This window comes from Gouania willdenowi, chromosome 6 (assembly GCF_900634775.1).
Source record: "Gouania willdenowi chromosome 6, fGouWil2.1, whole genome shotgun sequence".
NCBI classification, from domain to species: domain Eukaryota; kingdom Metazoa; phylum Chordata; class Actinopteri; order Blenniiformes; family Gobiesocidae; genus Gouania; species Gouania willdenowi.
In genome coordinates this window covers 58,518,851-58,546,847 of record NC_041049.1, presented here as the reverse complement: position 1 = coordinate 58,546,847, position 27,997 = coordinate 58,518,851, and the positions used below count along the sequence as shown (strand labels likewise).

General features: G+C 38.2%; 1 protein-coding gene across 1 annotated transcript; it reads right to left on the bottom strand.

The window, feature by feature from the left end:
* On the bottom strand, positions 1-27,985 carry sntb2 (syntrophin, beta 2). Its single transcript, XM_028448893.1, has 7 exons — positions 27,014-27,985; positions 10,337-10,562; positions 8,814-9,024; positions 7,579-7,721; positions 6,621-6,817; positions 4,942-5,132; positions 1-2,703 (listed from the first exon to the last, which is right to left on the bottom strand). Exons 1-7 carry the CDS (start codon positions 27,729-27,731, stop codon positions 2,611-2,613), a joined length of 1,779 nt encoding a protein of 592 aa, XP_028304694.1. The 5' UTR covers positions 27,732-27,985; the 3' UTR covers positions 1-2,610.
* Between the last annotated feature and the right edge of the window lie 12 nt (positions 27,986-27,997).

Here is a 27,997-nt window from a genome sequence, read left to right as displayed (position 1 = left end):
ATCTGAAAAGAATCTACAGTTGACAAAAATGTTAGTGAAAATTAAAGGGTTTTTCTTTGACGTCAATGCAGCCACTTTTTTTTTTTTGTTTGCTTTTGTATGGACGTCAAAAGTGTGATTGTTTGGACATGAATAAGACATAACACATAGTCATCTGGACATCAATTAGACGTCATTAAACATCCATACGACCACATTTAAACCAAAACTAGCCCTTATATATAGACTATGTGTGTCATGGTGTCAGTCTGCCTTCAGGAGACCTACTGTACACATGACTGTGATGTGTCGCTTTGCATAGAGAGAACAAACATGGTGTTGTGTAACATGTGGAGGTTAAAGATGTACATTCACTGGCTGAGAGAGATTTAACAGGTTTAGACTTGGGTAACCATGACACCTAACGTCATGGTTACCTTTGTGCATCATCTTTTGCCTCATGCATTGTTGCAGAGGTGGCCTATTCATTGGTTTTGTGCAACAAAAACATTAGAAATTGTATTAAAACAGAATTTTCAATACATGAGTGAATGAAACCTTCTAATACACACCTTTTTATGGTCTTATAAAGTTCTTAATTACCCTATGTTTGAAAGGACAATTCATCTAAACTATCTTTTTTTGTTTTTGAACATTTCCAAATAATTAAAAAGGAACATAAAGGTTCACTGACGGTAACTGTGTTGAAGTCTGATAACTGTGACCAAACCCAAAGCTAAACATATGCACCCTAACCTGAAGGGAGGACAATTCCAACCACAGTTTGACAGAATGAAATCATTTCAACTTAAACTCCAATTATTTGGGCAAAAACTAACCTTGTTCAATCAATGAGTCAAAATAAATATCTGAAGTTAAGTTAGTTTCATTGGGTTAGTCAAAAGAGCAAAAAACAGCAGAAATGCATATAAAAGAATATACAAAAACAACTTGCATTTGTAGAAATTTGCACAAAACTTAATTTTGTAAAAATAAACTTCAACTTTGTATAAAGATCTTTAAAAACAGGATGAGTATTTTTTTTTTTTTTGTCAGTTCTTTGAATCTCTCTCTATTGTATCACAGTGTGCGTGTATCTGGTTTTTTTGGTTGTTGTGTTTTTTTTTTTTACAATATTTTAATGAAATAACTTCCACTAACACTTTCTAAATTGTCATCTCTGGTTTCCAATCATGGTTGTAACTCTTTAAGGCCGTCCTCAATCTCCTCGTTTTGTCACAAACTCTTCTTCAAAAGCTTAATATCAAAGTCACGTTATTGTCGTTTAATTATCATTATTTCTGTTCATTTTTCTCATTTAAACATTTAATTCTTCCAAAATTTAAGCTGCAACCTCTCAGAATTGAAGTTGTGCATTCAATTGTCTCATTTGTGGCCTGACGTCAGGGTTGGGGTCAATTACATTTTTTTCAGTTACAATTACCTTTTCAATTGCAATTCAATTACGATTACAGTGACCAGCATTTTTTTCCAATTGTAAATTTTTTATTTTATTTATATATTTATATAATTGCTTGATATGAAACATATTTTAATAATTATTAACTACATATGTGCAGAACTGTACATAGAACTGTTCGCGTTAAATCATAACTGACTTTTTTTAATAGAATTTTCATGGCAATTACAATTACAAAGTCAATTATCTGAACAATTTAATTACAATTGCGACAGCGACAGTTTTTTTTTAATTACAATTAAATTATAATAATTACGCCATAAATGTAATTATTATCAATTAATATTGACCCCAACCCTGCATGACGTGATCATGTATCTGTTAAAGGGAACGTAATTAAATATTTAAACGAATAAAATAAAGCAGGTGAAGCACGTAGGGTGAGATGTGTTTAGGAGCCAGTATAGTAACGTAAATATAGACAACTGTGACACTATAAACAGTAACATTGTGGAGAAGGGAAGGTCATACAGAGGTCAAGGACATAAATACACATTAATGTGTCAATACTATTGCTTCTTGTGCACGTTCAAAGTGTGGAATTCATTCGTTTTGTGAAAAAGAAAAGTTGAATCTATGAAGAGTGTCTTTAACTTGGTATTCAAAAAGGCACAGGTGGCGATCCTGATTATGACAGTAGCTTAGGACACTGTGCAGACACGAGAAGAAAAGCAGTGAAACAGCATCTTTCATAGAATCTGTGTCGTGGCAAACTGCGTCAAGTCCTTCCCTCACATGATGACTAAAAGGGATTAAAAGAGCTCGAAGCTGAAAGGCTGCTTTGGAATCATAGGCAAAGTAGAAACAGGGGGGTTTGGACCAATCCGTGCACGGCTGAGCGGTGACCGACTGCACAGCTGCTGCAATCTCATACGCACTTTTTCGGTTTGCACGCCGAACGCATCGTTATTGCAAGGGAATGTTACCAGAGATAGTCAACAAAGAGTTCGTCCCCACGTCTTCCCTGGTTGTGTGCCGTGCAGGATAAGCTGGGAGAGAAAGGCACAATCAGCCACATCACTTTTCACTGCCTAACCTCAGCTGTAAAAAGGAGAAATCAGAAAAATAAAACATAGCTCGAACAAGACAAAAAAAAAAAAAACGAAATAAATGTCTCGACCGCATTGCCGTCGCTGCTGCTTTTGGTCACTTCACGTCAGGAGTCCCATCCGCGTCAGCTTCGCTGACAGGAACGAATGGAGGACGAACACCACTGGTTTGGGACCTGAGTGGAGGTCAAACACCTGGAGGGAAGACAGAAGGAAGGAAGGAAGGAAGGAAGGAAGGAAGGAAGGAAGGGGAGCCATGAAAACAATTGTCAGAGCTTTTACTTCTGCTTATATGGCATCAAACTTTTTTTGTAATTCACTTTTTCTTTGGAAATCACATGGGTAGGCACAATCTCACTTCTACAATTTTGCAGAGTGTCCCTCGTCCTATTCCTATTGTCCTTCATTTAATAAAATGAACATAGAAAAAATCAAAATGAAGAGTCCAATTATCCATTGTCATTCCCGAATTTTCCATTTTTTGAACAACTTTAACTTTTTACTTCACGAGTTCATGTGGATTTGTTGGATTTTTTTCTTTCAATCAAATTTTATATTTTGATAGCACTTTGAGATGACTACTGCTGTTATTTGCGCTATATAAATACATATTAATTAAATCATAAAAGTATAGTCATTTATTGCCCACTTCAACAACTTTTTGTGTGTCTACTGCCTTATACTCGTATGAAATGAAACCTTCTAACCATCATAACATTCTCAACTTCCATTCCTCATCTCCACAACATCAGCGCTACCTTTATCCCAGCCTGAAGAACATAAAACATCCGTGCGGTATCACTTTTTTTTTTTTACCAGCAAGAGCCGCTGTATAAATTATTTACAGTACCATACATTGAAATAAAATATTCATTACATTAAAGTAAGGGTGGAAGCAAAAATCGATTCGACGATATATCGTGATATTTCACCGCACGATTATTGTATCGGCCCAAAAAAATGTCCAAATGATGTTTTTTAACGGAAAAACCCCCCCCCAAAAAAACCATTTAATTGTGCTAACATATGTGTAGCACATGAACACCCAGTCACTATGTTTTCATAAAACATACTGGTCACTTTAATACATTTATGTGGTGACTTAACAGAACCAGAATAAAAAAACAGAACCAAAAAAAAAATACACTTGTTGATATTGGTACTGGAATTACAGGTGGTTACCATTTACTTGTTCTCTCAAATAAAAAAATAGAAAGAAATAAAGTGTATTACATACCATTTTGTACTAGTAGAGGTGAAATTTGTGATTGTTGATATTGCAATATATCACTGTGTATCATATCATTTAGTATCGGACTATATCTTATCATGATATGCAAATCGTATCGTATTGTCAGATACATGGCAATGCACACCCCTATATAAGTCTCTCATTCTTCATCCTATCTGCTTCTGCTGGAATAATAATACAATTAGTTATAACAAGAAGACATAGTCATCAACATCCCCCACCAGACTGGTTGTCATTATAACTCACAACCTTTGCCTAAATGTCCTAAATCTAACTTAGACGTATACATAAGAAAATATTATCACATCAGAATCTAAAATTACTTTTTTTCTCTTTTAGAAAAAAAGAAAAAAAGAAAGTAAAATTAAAAAAAAAAAAAAAAAAAAAAAAAAAAAAAAAAAAGAATCTAAAATTACTTACTTCCTTACTTACTTACTTACTTCAACATTTTCTAAGAAAAGCTGTCCCCTTTAAAGATACCTCGAACAGAGGAAAAAAAACGGAACAAGGGCAATAACTCCGGAAAAAAATGATTGCGCACTTCTCATTTTTGAACTCCATCAAAGTATTGATGCCCTTAAACCACACACCAAATTTGGGTATCTGATCTTAAACAGTTTCAAAGAGAATCTGTCCCCTTTGAAGATACCTCAGAGTAAAAAAAAACGGAACGGCAATTACTCTGAAAAAAAGAATTGTGCGCTTCTCATTTTCGAACTCCATCAAGGTATTGATACCCTGAAGCCAGACACCGAATTTAGTTATCCTATCTTAAACGGTTTCTGACAAAAGTTGTTGCCTTTGAAGATACCTCGAACTGAGTAAAAAAATATGGAACAAGGGCAATAACTCCAAAAAAAATAATTGCACACGCATCTCATTTTTGAACTCCATCAAGGTATAGATACCCTGAAGCCACACACCAAATCTAGTTATCCTATCTTAAACGGTTTCTGAGAAAAGCTGTCCACCTTAACTCAGACGAACGGGTTGTTATCCACCTTCCACATTTGTGGTGGGAGATAATAATATGTAATAGATTAAACTAAAACAAAATAATCTATCTATCAATAAATAAAGAAATAAACAAAAACAACTGTGCACACTCAGCTGATTTTCTACTTTCCATTTGCCTAATATTAAACTCCGTGCTAATGCTCAATCCGTCCCTACATACCCACCATTTCTCCTTCCGGTCCACCAAAGTCAAGGTAGAGGTTTCGAATCCCATCGTCTGCAGACATTTTGAGCTTTTCGTAGGGATATCTGAAGAGCACAGCACCTCCTGTTGGGTCGGTCGGTTCCCTTGTCACAGTGAAGCCTTTCTCATAGTGCAGCGTCAGCCGGACATCCTGTCTGTTCAGCGTGCAGCCTGAAAAAAGAGCCACAAGACAGGGAAAAGTGCACTAAGAAAACGCATTAGGCTGTACCAATGTGTGCAAAGTGCAAATAATTATTACTAAAGCAATTACAGTCACCTTAAACCAGGGATGGGCAACTCTATCACAGCGGGGGCCACAAAACTGTGATTGTATCTGATCCGAAGCCACATTATCAACATCAATGTCAGCATTAGAACAATGACTGATCTGAGCATTAACAACAGTGGTTTTGTTGTCAGTTTTTAGTCATTATCTGTGTATTTTTTGTATGTCTGTGTGTGTTTTTGTTGTAATTGTGTGTATTTTTCTGTCATTTTCTCCATTTATCTTGTCGATTTGTGCATTTTAAGGGTCACTTTCTGTATTTTCCTGCCATTTTGTGTCATTTTGTTGACAGCTATTCTGTAAGGTATAGTCATTTAGTTTTTTCAAGTGGTTGTTTTTGGGGATTTATTTTTTTGGGGTCGCACAAAATTAGACTGAGGGCCACATGTGGCCCCCGCGCCTCCAGTTGCCTATGTCTGCTTAAACCTTCCTTTGGTAAACTTGTAAGAAAAGATTGCAGAAACAAGATGGCTGAAACTATGTAGTTGTTTGCTATTTTTGTGAAATTAGTTTGTTGTGTTTCTTCAGGTAATTAAAACTTAGATTCAGTGTAAAACAGATCCATAGAATTTCCTTTTAAATGTTAAAGTCGCTTTATTTTGGCGGGGTTATTCTGAGCCCGTAAAAATAACTTCATCAATCACTAATTCCATAAAATGTGAAAGTATATAACAGATGTATATAAGTAAATGTCTGTAGTATAAACAGCTGCACCCAAAAACCAGGACATCTTCGATTGGTGCATTAGCTTTAACTGCAAAGTCAACAGTTTTGAAAGTGTGTTTTATGTATTAGAGTAACTCAAATGACCTCAAACTTCCTGTAACTGAGCGTTTATACTCAGAATGAAAAAAGCAGAGGCTTTCCACCGGCCAACTATTGTTCTGCTGCGAGTGCAACGTTTCCCGCTTCTGCTTTTTCTGTTCCTTGTATCAAACCCAGACCTGCTGCACCAAACCAATCTATTATCTGTGACACCCTTTTGTTTTAAAGCTACTGTGCATGCAGCACGATTCCAAACTTCCTGCACCAAAATTCTCCTTAATCTTTTAGTAAAAGCAAAGTTCATACACGCTGGGAGTTTTCAAGAGATTCTAACAAACACGACCAAGTCTGTGACGTTGATGCATGAAGGAAAACGCATAAAAACCAAGATAACTATTGCGTTCGGAGTTGAGATGAGCTACAAACTCATGTACTTTTTGCCTCATACATTTTTTGGTGGAAAGGAAGAAAACGACAAGTTTTGTATGTGGCATGAAGTTAAAACTTGACCCTTAACATCCATAAACATCTATTATTTATTGTCAACTTTGGAAATAAAAAAATACCAACAGAAAACACCGACTTCTCCAGGCTAAGTTCACACTCACCGATAGAAACCTCTTTGATGAGCTCGGACGCTGCGTGTGCTCCCTGCACAAGAGCTCGTGTCCAGGAGGACAGATCCCAATGGGTCTCCACACGGAAGATGTGTGACTCAATGCCTCGGCCCGTCCCGGTCCGTGTGGCAAACACCAGGTCCGCACCCTGAGCGGGAGACCCTCGGGCACTGCCGGAGTGGACCAATCTGGTAACAGATAGCGACAAACACAACACAATAGAAAAAAGGCTTTGTTTACATAACATAACACACAATTCCCAAACATAATAATGCAATGTCATATACATTGTATCCCGACAGTGACATTTGTCTCTTAATTTTACCAATGCTGTTGAGAAATAATAATAATAATCTGTAAGCACACAATAAAACATCTTATTCAGAATTATCACTAGATTTTTAAAAATGAATTACCCTCCTGGCATTTTCAGTGAGAAACAACGTATTTCATTTTAGAAAATACTTCAACCAAACATTTGTTGATTGAACATATAGCAGTAATAGAATATATTCATCACCCTGAAACTGTGAAATACAACTTGCAACAACTTTAATGAGAAGGGTGTGGTTGAGAGGATGAACAGAACTCTGCAATGTTTGGCTGAATGAGAGTCTAAGTCTAAAATCTCCACACAAAGTATTTTTCTATATTTTGCGCAAAGCAATGTAGCTCTTACCATATTTGTGCTTTTTTGAAGAGATTGTTTTTCTGTCACCACTAGAGGGCAGTCTTCTATAAGGCAATTTGTCATTTGTGGCAATGCATGAAGGCTCCTGACTGCTGGTTGATTTATATTCTAGTTTCCAATGTTGTCATGCTGTTTTTAATAGTTTTTTCACGTACCCCCATGACAATTTGAGTACCACTGGGGGGTCCCCGTACCATACGTTGGGAACCTAGGGTTGTTGTAGGTCAAATCTGCTTTGTGTGACTGTCACAGTCGTACCTGGTGGCGAGCAGTGGATGCGTGAGCAGAGGCAGAGACCACATTTCTCTGCTCCAGGGCACCGACTCAAACAGCAGGATGTCCTTCTCTGTCAGGGCCATAACCAGCGGCCTGTACTGCTGCCGTCCACCTTCCAGTTGGACCTGGAAAAGAAAAGCCCGTCACCTCAGTCCAAAATCTGAACTTTTTCCTTCTTAAAGAGAAAGTAAAAAAAAGTATAATTCTGATTTTGGTGTGTCACCACCGCGCATTTAACAGGGTTAGAACCGTACGCAGAGTTTGCGGGGGCAGAAGGAGCATTGCCCCTCCCCAGTGGTCAACAGTTTTCCCAAATTCCTTCGAAAAAAATGTTTTTTGCTGCCTTGCTTCTTTTGTGTCACAGATATTAGTTCTATCTACATAGTATGTTTTCAGTAAAATGGTCCCAAGCTTTTGAGACTTTAGGTTAGTTCTTCTTCTGTTGTGCAATTATTCTTGTACGGTACTGCAGCAAAAATGAAGTGCAAAGCGGCCGCCGGCCTGATTGTATCATGAATTCACAAAATTAGATGCGTCAACGGCAAGATTATCAATGTTACTAATAATTTTTGCATTATTGTATATGTTACACATATTGTGGTTGGCACGAATCTCAAAATAGTATATATATTTAATTCTATTTTTTCTCTTGCCCCCCCGGCAAGAATCTCAAACTTCGTCTATGGTTATAAGTTATAACCCAACATGTTGCAGATAGATTAAAAAAGCTGTGATGCTGAAAAGCCCATCCTGTCGATCTGACCTGAATTGATACCCAGACGCTTTGGTTGAACAGTAATGTTGGCGAGTACGTGGTGGGGTCGGCAGGAAATAGGACAGCGGAAACGTCTATCTGTGTTTCCTGACAGAGCTGCGTTAGGTCATACACTCACGTTCACAAAACAAAGCATCAAAGTAGAAAGTAGAGATATCTGAGTTTAGTGACCAGAGCCTGGGATTGATGTGCTCATTTTTGGGCTAAGGCTAATTCATAAAAACAACTTCCTGTGTGCTGCTGCAGGTGGTGAGTTTAAGCAGACGTGTTTGCTTTTGTGCCTGAAGTGGGTGTATGTGTCCCGTGACGTACAGGAATGAAAAAGGAAACTGAAACTGAAAATACCCAAGTTGCAACACAAACTCAAGACTTGCAAATAAGTCCTATTAAGGCACTGTGTCATGAAATAAATAATATTATCTCAGCCCACGACTAAATATACCTGCTCAGCCAGCCAGCCGATGTGTTTGAGGTGGGGGTGTGTGGAGGTTGAGGACGAAGCACCCAGGTATGCGTTTATGTGAGCTAAAGTCTGCGGAAGCAGGGCAGCGACGTTGGTGTGGATTGCAGTGAACCAAGAGTTGGCGCTTGGACCATCTTTACAGCGTAGAACGACTGTATGCTGGCCATCCGGGGAGTGGAGTTCCAAAAGTCTGGAGAAAAAAAAGGAAAAATAACGCTGTGAACAAGAGCACAAACCTCCATTAAACGCCAAATATCCTCATTGCGAGATATTGGCAGTTGCCATACAGTCGGTCTTAATGTATAGGTACCCCGATTTCATTTAGAAAAATTGCGTTAAAATCTGTAATTTGGAGTGATTGAGGAACCAACCTGACAAAACCGAGTCAAATTTGATTAAGATCGATCAAATTTTTTGAAATTTCACCAATGATGACAGATTGGGATTTTTCAAACTGATCTAAAATCATTATATTGATCACATCCCCTCCAATATTTAATTAAATCTTCATTGGCCAAAGGTCTATCTTTAGTTTGAATTTTGTCCAAATTCATTAAATATTTTTGACGTAATCCTGCTAACAGACAAACTATAAATAAACTTGAATGAAATATGACCTCCTGGTGACGTTATTACATTTGTTCAACAATGCAAGTGATTGGAGCTATTTTATTTGTCTTATTTCAATTACATAGAATACAATAATCAGACCGCAGTTTATGTTTGTATCAATAATAAGTGTGCAGAAGTTTCCACAAATCAAAAAGTCACTTAGACATAATATCAATAGCTGCATAATAGAGTGTTTTTATAGCTCTTGTTTGTGATATATTGGATTAAGAATCACTCTGTGCTTTAAAAACGATGTCGAGTTACACTTATCAGATTCAAAGAGTGGTTATTCAAACACTTCCAACACATTAGTAAATAAAAAAAAAAATCAAATGAAATAAAATAATTTTGTAAGATGTAGTTAATTAAAAAAAAAAAATCATGGTATAAATCTGTGAAGTTTAAGCTAGCCATTGTAGGATAATTGCACTTTTTGTAAACAATTCTACAGTTTCAGATTGTCTCTATACCTTCTTACTAATGCATTTTGAGAGAAATGTATCTTTCAAAAAGATATAAAATACAACAGTTAAAAAAAAATGTAGTTAATTGTATCATTATTAAAATATTATTGAGGTGATTATCGTGAAATTTTATGCCCACGAATCATTTGGGAAATTAAAAATGCCTTTGAATTTTTTACTTGAGGAAGAAATCAGCTTTGATTATGTGCTATAAATTATTTAATAATTTAAAAAAAAAACCATCCTAAACCTTTTTTAACAGTAATTATACAAGATATTTTACACATCAAACTTTAATACAGTTCATTTGTCGGTATGTTGTTGAACAGGTTTCCGTTTGTTTTTATTCACACCAAACACAAGTGAGTGTTTTAGTCTTCCTCTATATACTGACAACTGGAAAACACACTCCGCTTCCCCTCAGACCTGTTTTCCAGATCGGGCATGGTGAGGTTTCTGCTGATGAAGCACATCTTCAGGTTGATGACCTTCCTGTCTTTGGATGAGGAGGAGGAGCAGCTGCTGTTCTTGGGTGACCCCGAGTCTTCGCTGCCGCTGTAGTTGGGCGACTGTGGGCGGGCGCCGTCCCATGGCAGGTCGGCCACAAGCGACGGCTTCTTGAACAGTGGAGAGACCTCACGGATGTACTTGACTGTGAAGGAGCACAGAGTGAACAAACATTAACAGACTAGAAGAGAAGGGTGAACAAAACACAGACTAAGACTTTTAAAAACACATAAAGCACTTTTTATAAAGATAAAAAAGCTGTTATATATTGCTTTTGGTTTTTAGGAATAAGTTAAAGAGTAACTAAACACCTGCTTTCTCCTGACCTGCCACTAGGAGGGAAATTCAAAAAAGCCTTGATTATAGGCGGGGCTGCAGGAGCAGTTATGACACGCCCACACTCTACAATAAAATCTCCAATGAACAATCTATGCTATGCTATGCTATGCTATGCTATGCTATGCTATGCTATGCTATGCTATGCTATGCTATGCACCTCTCTATTCACCTTTCTCTCAATCCAACCCAACCTACTCATCACAGATTGTAGAGCCCACAGGTGCTAGTTTTCATAAAAGGGGCGGGGCTAACAGTGCTTGTTTGTGATGCAAGATGGTCCCAAAACATCACATGATCTTGTTCTCAGCCAATAGCAAAAATCAATGGATTTCAACCCATAAAGCAGGGGTTCTCAGGGCCCAATTATGGGTCGCGAGACACTGAGACGGGGTCGCCAAATATTTTCAAGAAACAGAATATTTTTCCAACAATTTGAGCCCATTTTTGGTTATTTTTACCCTTTTTCTGCTATATTTAAACCTATTTTCATTACTTTTTCTTGCCATATTTTAGCTTATTTTAATGCATTTTTGCTTCAATACTCCCATTTCTGCCACTTCTCCATCAAATTTCAATGCCTTTTCTGCACATTTTTTTTAACTTTCAAGACAATTTCGGCACTTATGAATGATTTCCACCGCTTCTCACACCTAGAGTCATATATATTGACCCATTATTGTCACTTTTAACATCTTTTCACCATATTTCATGCTTATTTTTGCCAATTTAACCACATTCACGATTTGTCATGCCCATTGTTTGCCAGTTCAAAGTAATTGTTCCTACTTTTTAAATGACATTACCCATAATTTGCAACTTCTAACCCATTTCTGTGGTTTTTAAAATCCAATTTCACCACATTTTGGGTCACTTTTAACCCATTTTATGTCTGATTAAAACAAAGATTTACATCTTTAAGATGACTATATACTATGGTGCAAAATAAGAATACATTTCCAGGATAACAGTGGATATTATTCAGATAAATATGGTTATCACAGATTCATAGAACAATAGACCATAATTTTGCTGACTTCATGGATGGGCCTCAAAAAGCTATCCTCTTTATTCCCCCTTACAGATGGCTCTGTCGCCACATGATTGTTCTTCAATGTTCATGTCTGTGTTCAACCACTTTCAGGTACAGTGGAGGTGCCCGGTCTCTGGCACCTTTGTTTTGGGGGTCGCGGTCTGAAAAGTTTGAGAACCACTGCCATAGAGGGCAGTCACTCTGACATTTTACAACTAAATATGCCAAATTGAAATACTTTGACTAAAAGAATTGGCCAGGATCAATCAACAGCTCCACTCCATACCAAATACATTTGTATTCAGCAGAAAAAAGTGGTTTTGGGGTTTAGTTACTCTTTAACATCTGGAAACAAAAACAAAAAAGATGGACTAAGAAACAATTCACAGAGCTAGTTAATAATTAGTGTGTTCAAAAGAAATCCAAAACCTTGACATCGTCACAATTGGTTTCCTGCCATCGGGAAACAAACAAACCCATGTGATGGAGTTTAACCGTGTAAATCCGAACGGCAGCTGCTGAATATCTGCAAACAAAACCTCCAGCAAATGGCGAGATGATGGTTTGACCATCTGTGTGAATCTAAACAGTAATAGCCGCCGATGGCTGAGGATATATGGCGCGACCTGCTAGAAACTGAAACCATAAGGAAACACTCTGAAAAGAAGTCAGCAGCATTGGTCTACTTTAAAAACACTTTTGTGGCCAGCTGGAGACGAAAGATTTAAACACAAGTTTAGGGAGTAGAGCCGATGGAGTTTACCTAACAGACTGTACTCTGGACGCAATCCTGGATCTTAAATAGACTGTTGCCATCTTCAAAAAAAACAAAGTGGTCTCCTGCGTGACATTATCTTAGAAAAACAAGGACACAATCAGCGGTACAGCTGCAAGTTGTTTCAAAGCAAAACTCTTTGGTCTTCTATGAATGGCTCCGTCCATCTCTCACTTTCTGTGCAGTCTTTTGTTTTTGATTTGTGTGCATAGAAAGGTTGTTAGTTTAAAAACATAACAGCGATTGTGTCGAGTTGTGGGTGTGTATGTGTGTGTGTGTGTGTGTGTGTGTGCACTGGACATCGTCAAATCTGCCTTGTGTGAAACCTGAGGCGAGACTCTGAGGAGGATGCAGTCATTCCTGAACGTAACCCAAATGTTAGGCTTGTGAAGGAATGCATGAACAAGAGATCCAAGAGAAACTGACTCTCTACTCTCTAGCAGAATATTCAAACCGATCACATGATTTGGACAAAACTTTCTGTCAATAAATAAAAAGCTCTACGTTGCCATCGCCCAGTGACCCTGTGTGTCTGTGAGTCATCAGTAAAACAGTAACCGTGCTATCAAGACGAGGTCATTTCCCCCAACACCCTCTTTTTACTCTTGACTAAGTTTTAAAACTGTTAAGTTTTCCGTATGCAGGGATTCCCTACTGTCCATCCGAGTGGACAGATGTCCACTCCTCCAATGCTGGCCATTCTCACTACCTCACCGAAACCAACTTGGTCCGAGGCCATTACTGCAGAGCAGACATTTGGTTTGCAGTAAGCATGTGGGTGTGAAAGCTTTCCTGGCTGCCCACGTTTACATGTGAGCACCACAAACAAGCCTAACATAGTGGCTAATAATCTGATCTACTGTGCACATCATGGCATCAGCAGCCAAAATATTCTCTACCACTTTACTTCTTCTCAGACCCTTTTGGTTACCCGGTGCACTGCATTTAAAGCACTTTATCATGCTAAAACCATATGTAAGCGTTAGTGTAAACGAACTTTACATATTCATCTCCAGTCCATACCAAGCCAAAATCTAAAAAGACTGGATGAAAATCAAGTCACAAGAAACCGCGTTTTTCCACCCCACTGTTGTTAATAAAGTTCTCGTTTCACTTCACTAAAGGTTGTCAACCCTTTGTGTGATCTGCTTTCAGCATAGTTGTCTGTACATCTGCTTCCACTCACTTTGTTTACTGTATTAAAGAGAAAGCACAGGACAAAGCAAAGCCTTTAATGTGGCAGCAGAAATGAATCAAACATCTCATCAATGCATTTTGTTTTCTTTAAAAACAACTGAGCCAACATTTGGTCCTTCACAGTTACTACATCATCAAGACAAAGACAAAGACTAGCAGTTGACAGTCAAAACATGTCGAGACAAAAACCTTTCTGAAAAACCTTGTTTGAATGAACGAAACCTCAACTTAACACTGTTCAAAAAGAAGACTAAATTAATCTCGCTAGAACTATTATGTCAAGGGGAACTTCAAAGAAACCGTCAAAGGCAATCAGCAGAACTCCTCTGATGAAGACTGGCAGTTGACAGTCGAAGCAAGTCGGGAGATAAACAATTTCCTGAAAAACCTCGTCTGAATAAACAGAACCTCAACATACTGTTAAAAAAGTAGACAAAATGAATCTTGCTGGAACTACTACTAACACAGTTTAGCTTCAACAAGAAACACCAAAACAACAACTTCAATTCCCAAACTTATGGTTAAAGCCCAGCCATAACTTACCGGTTCCCATTCAGAACCATCAGGTTCTTATGAAATGACCAAGAAACGCAAAGTCTGATAACATTTTGTTGTCTTTTTACATGTCTTCCGTTAAAGGCCAGAGGCACAATCACATCATTGTAAACATAAACTAACAAGATGCTGGCCAAGCAAGCAACAACATTTGGCCTGGTTTTGCTTAATATGAATAACTAGGTAAACTTGAAAGAAAATTCTAACAAATGTGACTAATTAGTTAAACTCAATGTGAAATATTACTTTTTTTTCAGAAAATATTCGTTTTTAACTTCTGTGAGGAAACAAAATAAATACTACTAAAAAAGAAAACCATAAATAAACAAAAATGTATGTAAAAAATAATTTTTTTATTCAAAATAATGAGTAAGATACAATTAAAAGGTAGATATAAGTAGTACTGACAGATTATTCTGACTACTGAAATATTACTTTTTTTTCAGAAAATATTCGTTTTTAACTTCTGTGAGGAAACAAAATAAATACTACTAAAAAAGAAAACCATAAATAAACAAAAATGTATGTAAAAAATATTTTTTTTATTCAAAATAATGAGTAAGATACAATTAAAAGGTAGATATAAGTAGTACTGACAGATTATTCTGACTGCTCCCTTTTAATTATTTATGTCATATAAAGATGTATGAGAGCAGCATTAATGTCACCCAATTTCCCCTCAGGGATCAATGGTTTACTGAATCTGAGCAGATTTATTAAGTTTTGATCAACTTAATTTAAATTATCCTGATGACAAAATTCCAGACCGTAATGATTAAACAAAAACAAATGAACGCAGGATGTATCAGTTATTTCACCACTAGAGGCCAGAATATTTTACAGTATTAGAAGCTATCAAGTTATTTACCTACGATGTTTAAGACCATACAATCCCTGGCATCGATAGTCTCGTCCACAACAACAGAACAACTTTATCCACAGATCTTCTGTAGCACTGAGCAGGTGAAGCTCCATGTTTTCATGGAGCGCTGCAGCGGTACACCAGAAACGCACGGAGCTTCACAGGCACAATAAAGTTAAGTGGTAACTGGTGGCTCTGTATTTAGGAGTGAGTGATGACATTTTGAGTCGTTTAGACGGTGTTTCGGGTGGTTTAGACAGTGTTTGAAGCCGCCAGGATGGGCGAGCGATACACCTAATGAGCGCTCCACAGAAACATTTCCCCATAAAAAAACGTTCTGTGCCTCACGGTGACGGCGTTTCATCCCGATTCTGTCAATTTCCGCATTGAACATTGGATTCAGTTTTCATTGGTCAATTCCGTCCGCGATGCGCTTCAACGTTGCACTTGAGCAATCCAGCCATTCTTCAATGGATTTCAACTTTTCAAATATTCAGTTGTCTGATGAATAATGCTAGGCTAATGCTAGTAAAATGCTAATGTTATTAATCGGTTAATGCTAGGCTAATGCTAATGTTAGGCGGATGTTAATGCGAGGCTGATGCTAATATTAGGTTGATGCTAATATTAGGTTAATGCTAATATTAGGTTAATGCTAGTAAATGCTATTGCTAGGTTAATGCTAGTAAATGCTAATTCTAGGTTAATGGTAATGTTAGGCTCGTGTTAATGCTAGGCTAATGGTAATGCTAATTAATGCTAGCTAGTGCTTATGCTAGTTTAATTCTAGGCTAATATTAATGCTAGAAAATGCTAATGTTAGACAAATGCTAGCTATTGTTAATGCTAGGATAGTACTAATGCTAGGCTAATGCAGCGCTCCAGCACCTGCATCCTCACTTGCATTTTCTTCAGGAAATGCAAAATATTCTAGTTTATTTTAGTTCTTGTCTGAAATATCTCAGCATCCTCTTCTAAACAATACCTTTCCATACTCCACTTAGCTTGAAATACACGTTTGGATTGTCAGGGAGGGGGAAAAAAGTGACATAGGCTCAGGGAGCGCATGCTAGTTTCACACCAACTATGGACCTTCTGAGTGTGAAGCGCCATTGAAAACACGCTCACCATCAAACAGTCGGGAATTAATTCAGTTTATTAACTGCATCCGACATCTGGCATTGTGATTTCTCTTGTTTCATAATTCCTAGTTTTCTTTCCGGAGTTTTTTTTTTCTTTGCTTTGTGTGCATCTCAGAAAGTTTTCTTCCTGCCAGGCGAGCAAACTGTCTGTATCTCTGATGGGGAGCCGATGGGTGAACTCATTATTTCTGTCAGGCCTGTCACTCAGCTCTACTTTTGCCTATAATTAGTCCTGTCCACAAAGGCGTAGTGTACCACTACTGCTGCTGCTGTGTGAGAACATTTCTGCATTAATGGAGTCAGATGATTCCCTCAGAGATGTATGCAGGGTGTGCTCGGCTGCCTCCGTCAGGTTTGGAATCAATCATAATTGTAATCACGTAATTGATAATTAATTACAATTATGGCGTAGTTATAACTGTAACTGTAAATGGAAATAAATGTTTCTGTTGTATTTGTTATTGAATTGTAATAAGAGTTTAGAAATTTGACTTTGTAATGGTAATTGGCATGGAAATTCTAGAAAACCTGCCAATTACAATTTATTTAAACACAAATCTAGGGAACCATGTTAGGTCTATGACTTACAAATACGTACTTAACAATTATTAAAATATGTTCCACATTCACTTTTCCCACTACCTCTTGAGGATAATTTTACCATTTAAAAAATATACATCTAGGTGTGTACTGACAGAAAAAAGGCTCAGACACCCACAACAAAAAATATGAATACCTATATTTTCATGGATAAGGAAGCCTAACAAGGAAACCAAAAGATGAAGAACAAAAAGTATGATTGATAATATTGTTTAGTGTGTTTTACAGCTGATTTAAGACATCGGTCAAAACCGACCCGAGAGATAGAGTATCTTTATTGATCTTGTAGTGGGGAAATAGACTGTCAGCTCAAAGTACAATAAAAAAGACAACAGAAGGCAACACACAGGAAACCAAAAAAAAAACATCCAAAAAATAGTGCAATGAAGATCAAATAAACAATATAATAATAGAGGATATATATATATAAATATGTAAATAAAAATAGAAAAAACAATTTTAAAAAAAAAGAATAAAGAATACAGATACATATTTACAGGCAGTTTCATGGGGTTATGTGAATAATTGAATTTGAACATTAGTAGTTGTGAATGTAATTGTAATTTGCTTAAGGGGGGAAAAACAATAATTGTAATTTTATTTGTAATTGGAAAAAATGTCGGTCAACGTAATCATAATTTAATTGTGATTGAACGTGGATAAATGAGATAAATAAATGGATAAAAGGTGGTAATTGAAAAAATGTAGTTGACCCCAACCCAGGCCTTTGTTAACAATCAGCCGCAGAGAGGATGGACATATTTGTTTGTGGAGACATGCTGCTGGTACAACTATTTTCCTCACGTCTTCGTCTTCCCCACATGCGCAGAAGTAATCATGTGGTGGTATGAAATAATGGCTTACAGATCAGAGCAGCCAGTCCCTTGGTCAGACCCTGGCCTCTGTACTCACCCCCCCAAACCGCCCCGAAGCTGCCCCAGAAATTCCCCCTGCGGTTCAGCCTGCCACTCTTCAATCTCCCTCATTCCTTTCCCCCTTCTTTCTTCATCCTTTTCTGATCCTCTTCCTCCACCTTCCTCATCCTCTTTCCTCTGCTTCCCACACCTCTCCTAAACTTCAACTAGATCTGCACTTCCCATTTTCCCTCCTTTCTTTTTTGCCTCCCCCCTATTCTCAAACACTCCTTGTTTTCCTGCCAGGACCGTAATGGGAACAATATGACTGTGTGCAGATTCAACACACACAGGCACACGCACACACACACACACACACACACACACACACACACACACACGGTTCATGTGCGGTCCCTCACAAAATCAGACACATAACAATTACATGTGAAATGTTTCAGTGACATATTTTGTCATGAGTGAAATCTCAAAGACAAAGTTTATAGCCAATAGCAATAACTTTTAAATGTAACCCAGTTTAAGTGCGAATGTCACGTTTGTGGTCAGTGGAACTAAATCACCAAGAGAACCAAGGATAACGTTTTGGGACAAAATCTGATAAGTTGCATTCAATCTAAAGAATCTAGAGTTGAATACTGGAGCGTGTGTGTGTTTGCGTTGATATTTTCTAAGTGTGTTTGTGTGTGCACAGATACAACACACAGATAGGTGTGTGTTCTTGGGGACGGTACTCTGTCATGTGACAGTAATAAGCCAAGAGAAAATAAACATGTGGAGGCAGAAATATGAACTCCTCCTGTGAGCAAGATCAGACTATTTAGTTTGTATGACAGGGCTGTTCTGAATGGTTCAAACCATATGTAGAAAAAAACAATATTAAGATAATTAACTCTATTTGCAAAGTAAGCATAATGAACCTGAAGGTAATTGACTTTAAGACAAGACCAAACAAGTCCGAGTTTCAAACCAAGTCAAGATATGACATTCACTAGTCAAACAATATCCAAGAGTAAAAGATTATCCCGAGAGTGAAAGTAGGATAAGTCAGAGCCATTTAGAGAGAGTTGCTACAACGGAAGTTTGAAATAGACTCAAATAGTTCCCGGAAGTTATTGGCAATTCAAATTCATTGATTCCGAGTGACATAACGGATTTTAGGTAATTTGTCGTCAACAACTGCATTGATTTACAATATTTATACAGTACACGTCATATGCACACGTTAATAATGCATTATTTATTAATTAATCATTAGTTAATAATGCACACGTTAATGAGCTTAGATACGCTGATACTAATAATAATATCCAATATGGTTATTTCAACATCTTATACAGTGGGCGTGCACTGGAGCTGTTCCCACTCAACGCTCTTGAAGCCAAAATACGGCGCTTAGGGGCGCTGCCATCTTGCAAATTTGACGTCATTTGGAGCCAGTCTGCGCAGCAGGGTCCGGCGGGAGGAGCCCTGGTAACCCCACCCAGCCCATTTAGAGTACTGCCCTGAAGAGCTACGCAGCCCAGCTACGCCAAGAACTTAAGTATCTTTCCCACTGGAAATTCTAACAAAAAACTTGTTCAGATAACCAGATCATAGAGGTTAATACTAGAACGTACTAGTAGCTCAAAAAAGACAAAAAAAACTGAACGGAAAAGGTTAAGTGTAGGGACTAACGCGTAATTAAGTAACGCGTTACAGTAAATACATTACTTTTTGCGGTAAGGAGTACTGTAAAAAATTACTGTGTCAAAATAAGTAACGCCTTTATTATTACTGCGATTTGAACAGGCTCGTTACTCGTTACTTCACGTGCATAACTCAGGACTGAGCGAGCAGAATCTGATCGACTTACTCTGTCGAGCCCCGGTAGTCCTTAGCCCGCACCAGTGGTGAAGTTGCCAGAGCCGTGCGCACCAGCGGCGGGAGCTGGCGCAAAAACAGCTGGATGAAGAGGAACGAGGTGTCGCCTTGATCCCAGCAGCGCAAGCATATTTCCCATCAGCTGGGTTTACTGTCCTCCAAACCATTGAGTGACAGCAGGCGATCTGCTCGTTCCGTGTCGGAGAGCTGGAACAGACAGGGGAGCTGATGTTTGAGAGCAGTGTATTTGCTGTGTCTCGCAGCAATCCCATCACTCGGCGGATGGTGGATGAATCCAACGCCGGAACAATGTAGTAATATTTCGTGTCATCCGCAGTGATGCCACGAAGCTGGAAGAGGGCTTCAACGTGCTGAAACCACAGCTCAGGGTCATGTTGCCAAAACTCTGGTAACTTGACAGTAGCGGCAAACAGCGGCCCCGCCGGCTTGTGCGCCCTCGACAGACATGTTCAAATATCAGGATCAGATGTGGAAGCCGAGAAATAGGAGTCGGACAGGTATGTCGAGTCGGCTTTCTTTATTGCCTCACAAACAGCATGACAGTTCACCTGTCAAAACATTAATGCTGTCATCACCGCACTTCCTCCTTTAACACATCACCTGTCACCAACACACCCCCACACCCACTCCACTCCACTCCACTCTGAATGAGAGATGATCCCCTCAAGGTGCACCACAGGACTACAGTTGACTAGAGTTGTCGCGACTCTCTCTCTATACGGCTCTGGGATAAGTCATAAAACAAATGCAATGACACATGTCATCTTTCAATAGGGCTGGGTTGAACAAATAATCGATTCATCTATTTGAATCAATTTCCCTTTGAATGGCCCAATATTGATTCTTTACACGCATTAAACATGAATATTTATATTGCTGCAGCCAAGTTACAGTTACTTTCTACTATTTACAGCATGAAATCTCTGAGAATCTATTCCATATTCAAGTAAAATTAGTACTGGTGACTGATAATATCCTAAACCAAATCAAAAATCTAATTAAATCGCCAATGGAATCAATGCTGAGTCCTATGTTTCAACTTCAACGGACAACCAAAGCCAAACTGTCAAAAACAAAGTAAAACAAGAGCTTTAAGGGAGCGCAAACCTCTGCCAAACGCCAAATCTCCTCTTTTCCAGATATTGGCAGCTATCTGGATCAATGATCCTGGTAATATGGTCTTTAGCACTTTAAAGGCTTGGAAGAAAATTATATCTGCATTAAGAACCTTACAGTAGGTCCAAATGTCATGCAAAAACTTTTTAAAAAATTTTAAAAAATAAAAATCTAGATGAAAAACACAATCTGGATGCGATCTGGATTAAACTTAGTGGGCTAATTGACAAACCAATCCGACATAACTGACTCAAATTTCATAACAATCGGCCAATTATGAACCGAGATATACATTTTTGAAATTTCAGCAATGATGACACATCGGGATTTTTCAAACTGATCTAGAATCAGTATATTGATCCTGATCCCCTCCAAATTTTAATGGACTCTTCCATGGCTTAAGGTCCAAAATCCATTCAGTTATTTTGACATCATTCTGCTAACTGACAGAATATTACTTGACAGTTTTGAAAGTTTCATCTTAAAAGTACAATGAAAAATCTCACCAGCCCAAACTATTCAAACACAATCAAATAAAACTTGTTTGATAAAAACTGAGAAAACGGGGATGCCTACAGATGGAATTTAGCATAGTGCTAAATCTGGTGCAGCCATCTCTTTAATGCAACTGCACCTTGTCCTTCAAATAAATAAAAGTCCAAGCAAACCAACAGGTAACAAGTCTAAAATCAGCAAGTTTTAAATTACGTTTAATGTGAAGACCAGGAATAAAGGCACCGTAAAACCACTCAATCTGTTCAATTTGTGAGATTTAAAAAAACAAACAAACATTAAAACTGCCTTTTGGTGTCAGCCGTTACTTTTCCCGAGCGACCAGCTGGTTTCACCTCAGCAGCTGACAAGAGGAGGATTGATAAGCTGATCAGGAGGGTCAGCACTGTCCTTGAATGCTCCGTCAGCTCCGAAGGTGGAGGGTGGTGGGGTGGGAGACGCAGAGGGATGATGAGATGACGGCTAAGCTGTCATCCAATTTGGAGCAAGATTCCCACTCCTTACAGGACTGAGCAGTAGTGCTCACAGCTCCTCGGATACAGCACTTTACAGTTTATAGAGAGATTTCATGTAGAAATGCACACTATTATTAACGTGACAACTTAGTTACATCGCTATAATGCTAGTTACTAGACAAAGAGGCAGCAACTAAGATACATAATGACATACTTCAACACAGTAGTCACAATATGGCACAAACCCTTCAAAAAAAAAAAAAAAAAAAAGAAAAAGCACAAAAATGAACAACTAAATTGATCAAAACTGCAAAACAAAATTCACTAATTATAATTCAACTTAGCATAAAGATTAAATAATGACTTCAGTAGAGATCCACTTTTGTAGAAACCAGCACGATAGTAACAAAGCATCACTAAGATGCCAAATAAATATTAAATGAGCCAGAAACTGCAGCATTAGAAACACAACACCTATAATGCTCAATAAATTAAAAATAAAAAAGTGAGAAACGTATAATCAGTTTTGTCGAATGTCAACAAGAGTCTAAACAGCAATAAGTAACAAAAAATGAGTGCAAAATATATAGAAAATGACAATATCGCCTATATCTACAGTATATTTTTCTAACTTGTATTTATTTATACAACCACACAGAACAAATGACATCATACAAGTATTTAATATTATTCATAGAGTACAGTCAAACAGTGCCCTTGTTTACAATATGAACATATTTCTGAGATATATATATATATATATATATATATATATATGTATTTTTTATAGCTCAATTTGTATTAAAATACTGGTCTTAGGAGTCGCTGCTTGGATTGCTGAGTGCGTCCTTCTTCACGCAAACAAGCCAAACTACAGAACTCACTCACACGTGCTGTCCATTGGAGGAGAAAAAGACTAAAGTGGCACATATTGTGCAGCTGTTTTCTGATATAAATATGCTTGTGTGCCATTTTTCATCACCAAATTGAACCTAGAATTGTCTTTCTGGTGAGACTTAAATATATAGAGACTAATACTGTACATCGGTATTTTGTGAAAAAATATTGAGATGTGAGTTTTGGTCCATATCGCCCAGCACTAGTGCAAAATATTCAATAAATCAATAAAGTCAGACTGGAAGCACAAAATCTTAAAGGAGATGCTGGCAGCGCTGACAGGAATAATAACTCTAACGATAAGATTTGTTTAAGATGATGAGAGTCAGGGTTGCCTCCACTGTTGACCTTTGACCTCACTAGAAGAGGAGGTCAGGAATGTGGGGCACTTTGCCTAATTGTAAGTAGTCAGGGATGTGTGACCCCATTATGTCTTCTCAAACTGGTGACGGATACACAAACATCAACAAATGCGAGGCCGTCAAACAGTGACAGTCAGCTGACACATTCCTGCCAATCCTCCGTTCTCTAAGCACCGCTGACAGGAAACCATTTAAAACGGAGGTCAGACCAGGACAAGAATGTTTCATCAGCCTTTTAAACATGATTCTACACTATGTAATCCATGGATAACATTATAAAGGTACAGTCACCAAATACATACAGGACAAACAACCATCAGTTCCTAAATGATTAATTATTTATTTACTGAAAATATCAACAAGAATGCTGTCGCATACAGTATATGGAATAAACAAATGTATGTCTGAAATGGCAATGCTGACAATTTTGTGGGTCTTTCTTTTTTCAGGATAGCAAAAAAAATATTCAATGTGTCAAGTTAAATGTATAATAATTAAATATTGTCATAGCAGTTGTTTGTATATTTTTTTGGGGGAAAAAAATCAGATTTTTTTTCATTATTTTTTTTTACTATTTAGACTGCGTAAGATGTATTAAAAAAATTATAAAAGAAAAAAATTAATTTTTTAAGAGCAAATAAAAATCAAAACTACTCTTGAGTAGTCAGTTATTTAGTCCAGTGGTTCTCATCCTTTATTGGGTCATGTCCCCATTTTTGATATCACAAATTTCTGGCAACCCCAGAAGCATTTTTTTATGATCAGATTTTGATCATAATTGTGATATAGTGTTATGAGTAGCACTATAGTTTGTTTATTATGGATCCCCATTAGCTTCCGCATAGCGAGACGCTATTCTTCCTGAGGTCAGCAGTTTTTCACTGTGACAATACATTTTTTACACATTGATATTCATTTCACATTATTCAAAACATTCCATAACATATATCATATCGACAATAACTACAAATTATTTTTTTTTACATAAATGAAGAAAAAAGAAAAGAAACAAGCAATCACAAAGGAGATACTAACTATACCAGGGGTCTGCAACCTGCGGCTCTGGAGCCTCATGTGGCTCTTTGACTCTTTTGCAATGGCTCCCTGTAGCTTTAAAAAAAATACTAAAATAATGAATTTTTATTTCTTACAAAGGGTATTGATGATTAATGGCATTCATTTCAAATAAAATGATGATCAAACAATTGGTTAACCTAAAAATAAATCACATTGTGCAATAACTCTGACACCTTCTTACTTCAACTCATGCAGCCTCTACAGACCATCAATTTTCCTTACACCTGTGGTTAACCTTGGGTTTTAAAACCCTGGTAGGATATCTAAACCAACAAAAAGACTATTCTGGAAGAAAATAGAAACTTTATTTGTGTGGGGAAAGATCTATTTAATTGCCAACATGCGGCTTAATATGCATGCTTGATGTGTTGCAAGAAATTAGCAATTAGCATGTGACATCACATGATCACATGTATCAAATTCAAGATATTTTTTGTAGCCCTTCAAATCCATTAACTCATAAAATTATTTGATACTATTTCAACTGTATAGAATTTTATTAAGTGTATTGTCTTCATTGAGAAGATAATTTTTTCGGCTCGGAAGGATTTTATTCCAGACGAGATTAGGCAAAATGGCTCCTTTGAGAATAAAGGTTGCAGACCCCTGAACTATACTGTAGCGTTTCTTAACTAGATTTATATTTGAGGAAGTGAAAGTATAGAATACAATTGTTTGAGATTGTGTGTGGCTTTAATTAAAAAAAATAATTAAAAAAATTACAAAAACATAATTTTTATTATTTAATTTAAATTTTAAAAATATAATTTTATTCAGTGTTTTTTTTTTATCATTTAGTAATCTTTTCAGACGACCCCATTTGAATTCCAGGCGACCTCACAAGAGTTCGCGATCCCAAGATTGAAAAACATTGCGTGTACCCCTAGGGTTACGCAATGGCACTACAGTGGGTACTTGAGAAAGTGTAATTCTTTGTCCCAACCCAAGCATGATATGACTGAAAATGATAAAAACTAAAGAAAAAAAATCCTTTCAGGAGCCACTAAATCAGTGTTTTTCAACCTTGGGGACGGGACCTCATGTGGTGTCGCCTGGAGTTTAAATGGGGTATCTTGAAATTTCTGAAAAATTTAAATAGATTTTTTTTTTCAATTATACTATCATTATTATACTGTCTTTTTTATTATTAAACCAACACACAATCTTAAACAATTGTATTTCTATACTTTCTCTTTGTGAATTTAGTTGAACTAAAATGCACTAACATGTTGCACATTGATCACTCTGTACAATAGGTGCTCGTTACCATTCACTCCATTACACTTCACATTTAGCTTTTGTTTGACCTGAAGTTTCCAAACCCCGAGGGCTCCACAGCCTCTCCGTCTGCCTCTTTTTCCACTTCTCTAAAGGCTGAACAGTTTTAACATCCGGATGTTAATGCATCTCCATGGAGCTCTGTGCAGACTTACAATGAACAACAATGTTTGTACTGCATCAGTGCTTACAAACACATCTCCAGCTCTCGCTCAGTGACCTGCAAGTCTGCAGCAGATACCACAAGGCACAACATCGCTAAGTCTGACTGTAACCACAACTGTGCTCAAAATGCAATCCTGTTTACACTGTACAAAGATTAGAATAGAGGCTCATATGCATGGAGATAAAGAAAATAGCACACAAGTTGTTCCTAATCATTCAATATTGATTTCAGATTCTGCTCTTTAACATCCGAGATAGCTTAAAATGCTCTGCAACTCTGCACAGGATAGAAGATCAATACTCAATAGCTCAGGACACGTGATCCTCGTCTCTTTGACTGTAGAGTACATTGGCCAATAGCAGTGGCTTTTTTTTAATTAGTCAATAGATCATTTTTTTTTTGATAAGGCCAGTGATCAAAAGTACACACCGAGCCGCAAAATCAACATCAACCAATTGACCAAAGTCTAAAAAAGTAACATAGAAAACAGATACCACAACTATTTCAACCCAAATTAAACTAGTGGAGGAATGCCACACTGGTCACAGGGATAAAAGGTGTCTTGTTTGCCTGAAGGATATTTTTCAAATTGGAAAACCAAATCCAGGGCGTTAATAGTCGTAGTGACTATCTTAGTTGAAACTTTATCTCTAAATTTAAACTCCATCAAGATGCTTCACCCAAAGCAATAAAAAAAAACCTATATTTTATAGCAGGGCTTCTTTATGTTTGAAATCCAAACATCAACAGGTCTTGGATTGACAAATTATTGTCATAAACTAAAGATCCTTTTTTTAAGCAATGAAATTGTAAAAATATGTTATTTTAGGTGAAAATATTACATTTTAGTCATTTTAATTATTAGAAAAAAATGAAATAAATTTAACGTCATCAGTTGTGCTCTAGTTTTTAATATCAGTCCCTGACAGATAGTCACTTAAAAAATTCTTGATTGTGTACCAAATTTGTGTAATTTAAAGAAATTTTGGGAAATTGTTTGAAAGAAATTGCAAGATTTGTGGAAAAATTGAGAGTACTTTCCACAATTTGCTAATAAAAATGACTGCACTAATGTGATATGAACTAAAGAAAACTACTAAATTGGTGAATTTAAGATATCTATCTGTCATTTTTATTGTCTCCTGCAGTCCGAATTGGATGCCCTATAGGACCGGATTTGGCCCCCGGGCCTTGAGTTTGACACATGTGCTCTAGAAACTTGTTCAGGTATCTTCTCGCCTACAAGCTCCAACATGTAAGATATTTCCACAAACTATTCAACGTTGACAGTATGAACTCCCAGTTTACCTCCATGACATGCAGTGGATTCATAAATTTCATATCTGCAAGTTACTCCAAATTATGAGCAGAGAGTGAGAAAGGTGGGGGTGGTGCACGGAGGTGTACAGCCAGACCTCACTAGTCTAATCTCGGCCTGTTCAAATCAAATCCCCGCCCTCGCGTTGACCAACTCACCCTCCAGCGTAACCTCTTTCCCCGCTTTCTTGAGCGCCTGCACCGCCAGGTCGTGGGTCGCCTCTCGGAGGTCGTTACCGTTCACCGACAGGATCGCGTCGCCCACCCGGAGAGCACGGCTTTGGTCCGCAGCGAGCCCCGGGAAGATCTTGGAGATGAGGATGGGCATGCGGTTTTCTCGTCCCCCCTTGATGCTGATCCCCAGCCCGCCGGACTCCTGCTTAACCACCCGGACTTTGCGCACCGCCTCGGAGGACCCGTCCAGGCTGACAGGGGCTTCGCCCTGCCTCGACCCGAAGCTAGACCCGGGACTGCCATAGCTGGACCCAGGACTTCCAAAGTCAGAGTTTGATCCGTTATTGTGATACTTTCCGGGGCTGTTTGGTCCGTAGTTAGCGTCGTAGTGTCCTCGGGCTACGCGCCCCGGGCTGCTGCTTCGCCCCCGACCACCGTGACACTGGCCCTGGCGTTGGTCTTGACCAGAAGACGGGGCGCGGTTACCGGGACTTAACCCCGGGTCGTTTCCGTTTGACATGCCATTCCGCAGGCCCACCGAGGAGACGCTGTGGTCCCAGTGGTTGGCCCCCGGAGCGGTAGTATCTGCCTCGGCCGTCAGAGTAAACGTCTCCCGGGTGAGTTCAGCGTTCACACGGATCCAGCGGTCTCGCAACAGCAGGTCCAGCTGTCCGTTCTTGTCCGCTCGGGTCCAAACTGCCATCCCTGGACGGTTCGAGCCTGCTCCCTCACTCGGAACTCATCTTCAACTTTTTTCTCTCCTTCACAGTGCGCACTAACAGCGAGTGGAGAGGCTGCACTGGCCCGCATCGACACACCCACTCCCGCCAAGGCGGCGGGCGGAGCGGGGGGAGAGTCGGAGGGAGTCCCGGAAAAACAGGCGGAGGAACACGAGCCCGACAACCGGCTGCGATGGTCCAGCCTCCCGGGCTGCTTGATGACGACTTCAGGCTGTAAAGCTAGGCAACT

What these genes read in the sequence shown, in the direction of transcription:
- sntb2 (XM_028448893.1), bottom strand. Translation starts at nt 27,731, where the DNA reads ATGGCAGTTTGGACCCGAGCGGACAAGAACGGACAGCTGGACCTGCTG. An exon ending in ATGCCCGATCTGGAAAACAG is followed by an intron (nt 9,025 to 10,336) that starts GTCTGAGGGGAA and finishes TTTTTTCTCCAG; the next exon opens with ACTTTTGGAACTCCACTCCC. An exon ending in TCGGCTGGCTGGCTGAGCAG is followed by an intron (nt 7,722 to 8,813) that starts GTATATTTAGTC and finishes TTTCTTTTCCAG; the next exon opens with GTCCAACTGGAAGGTGGACG.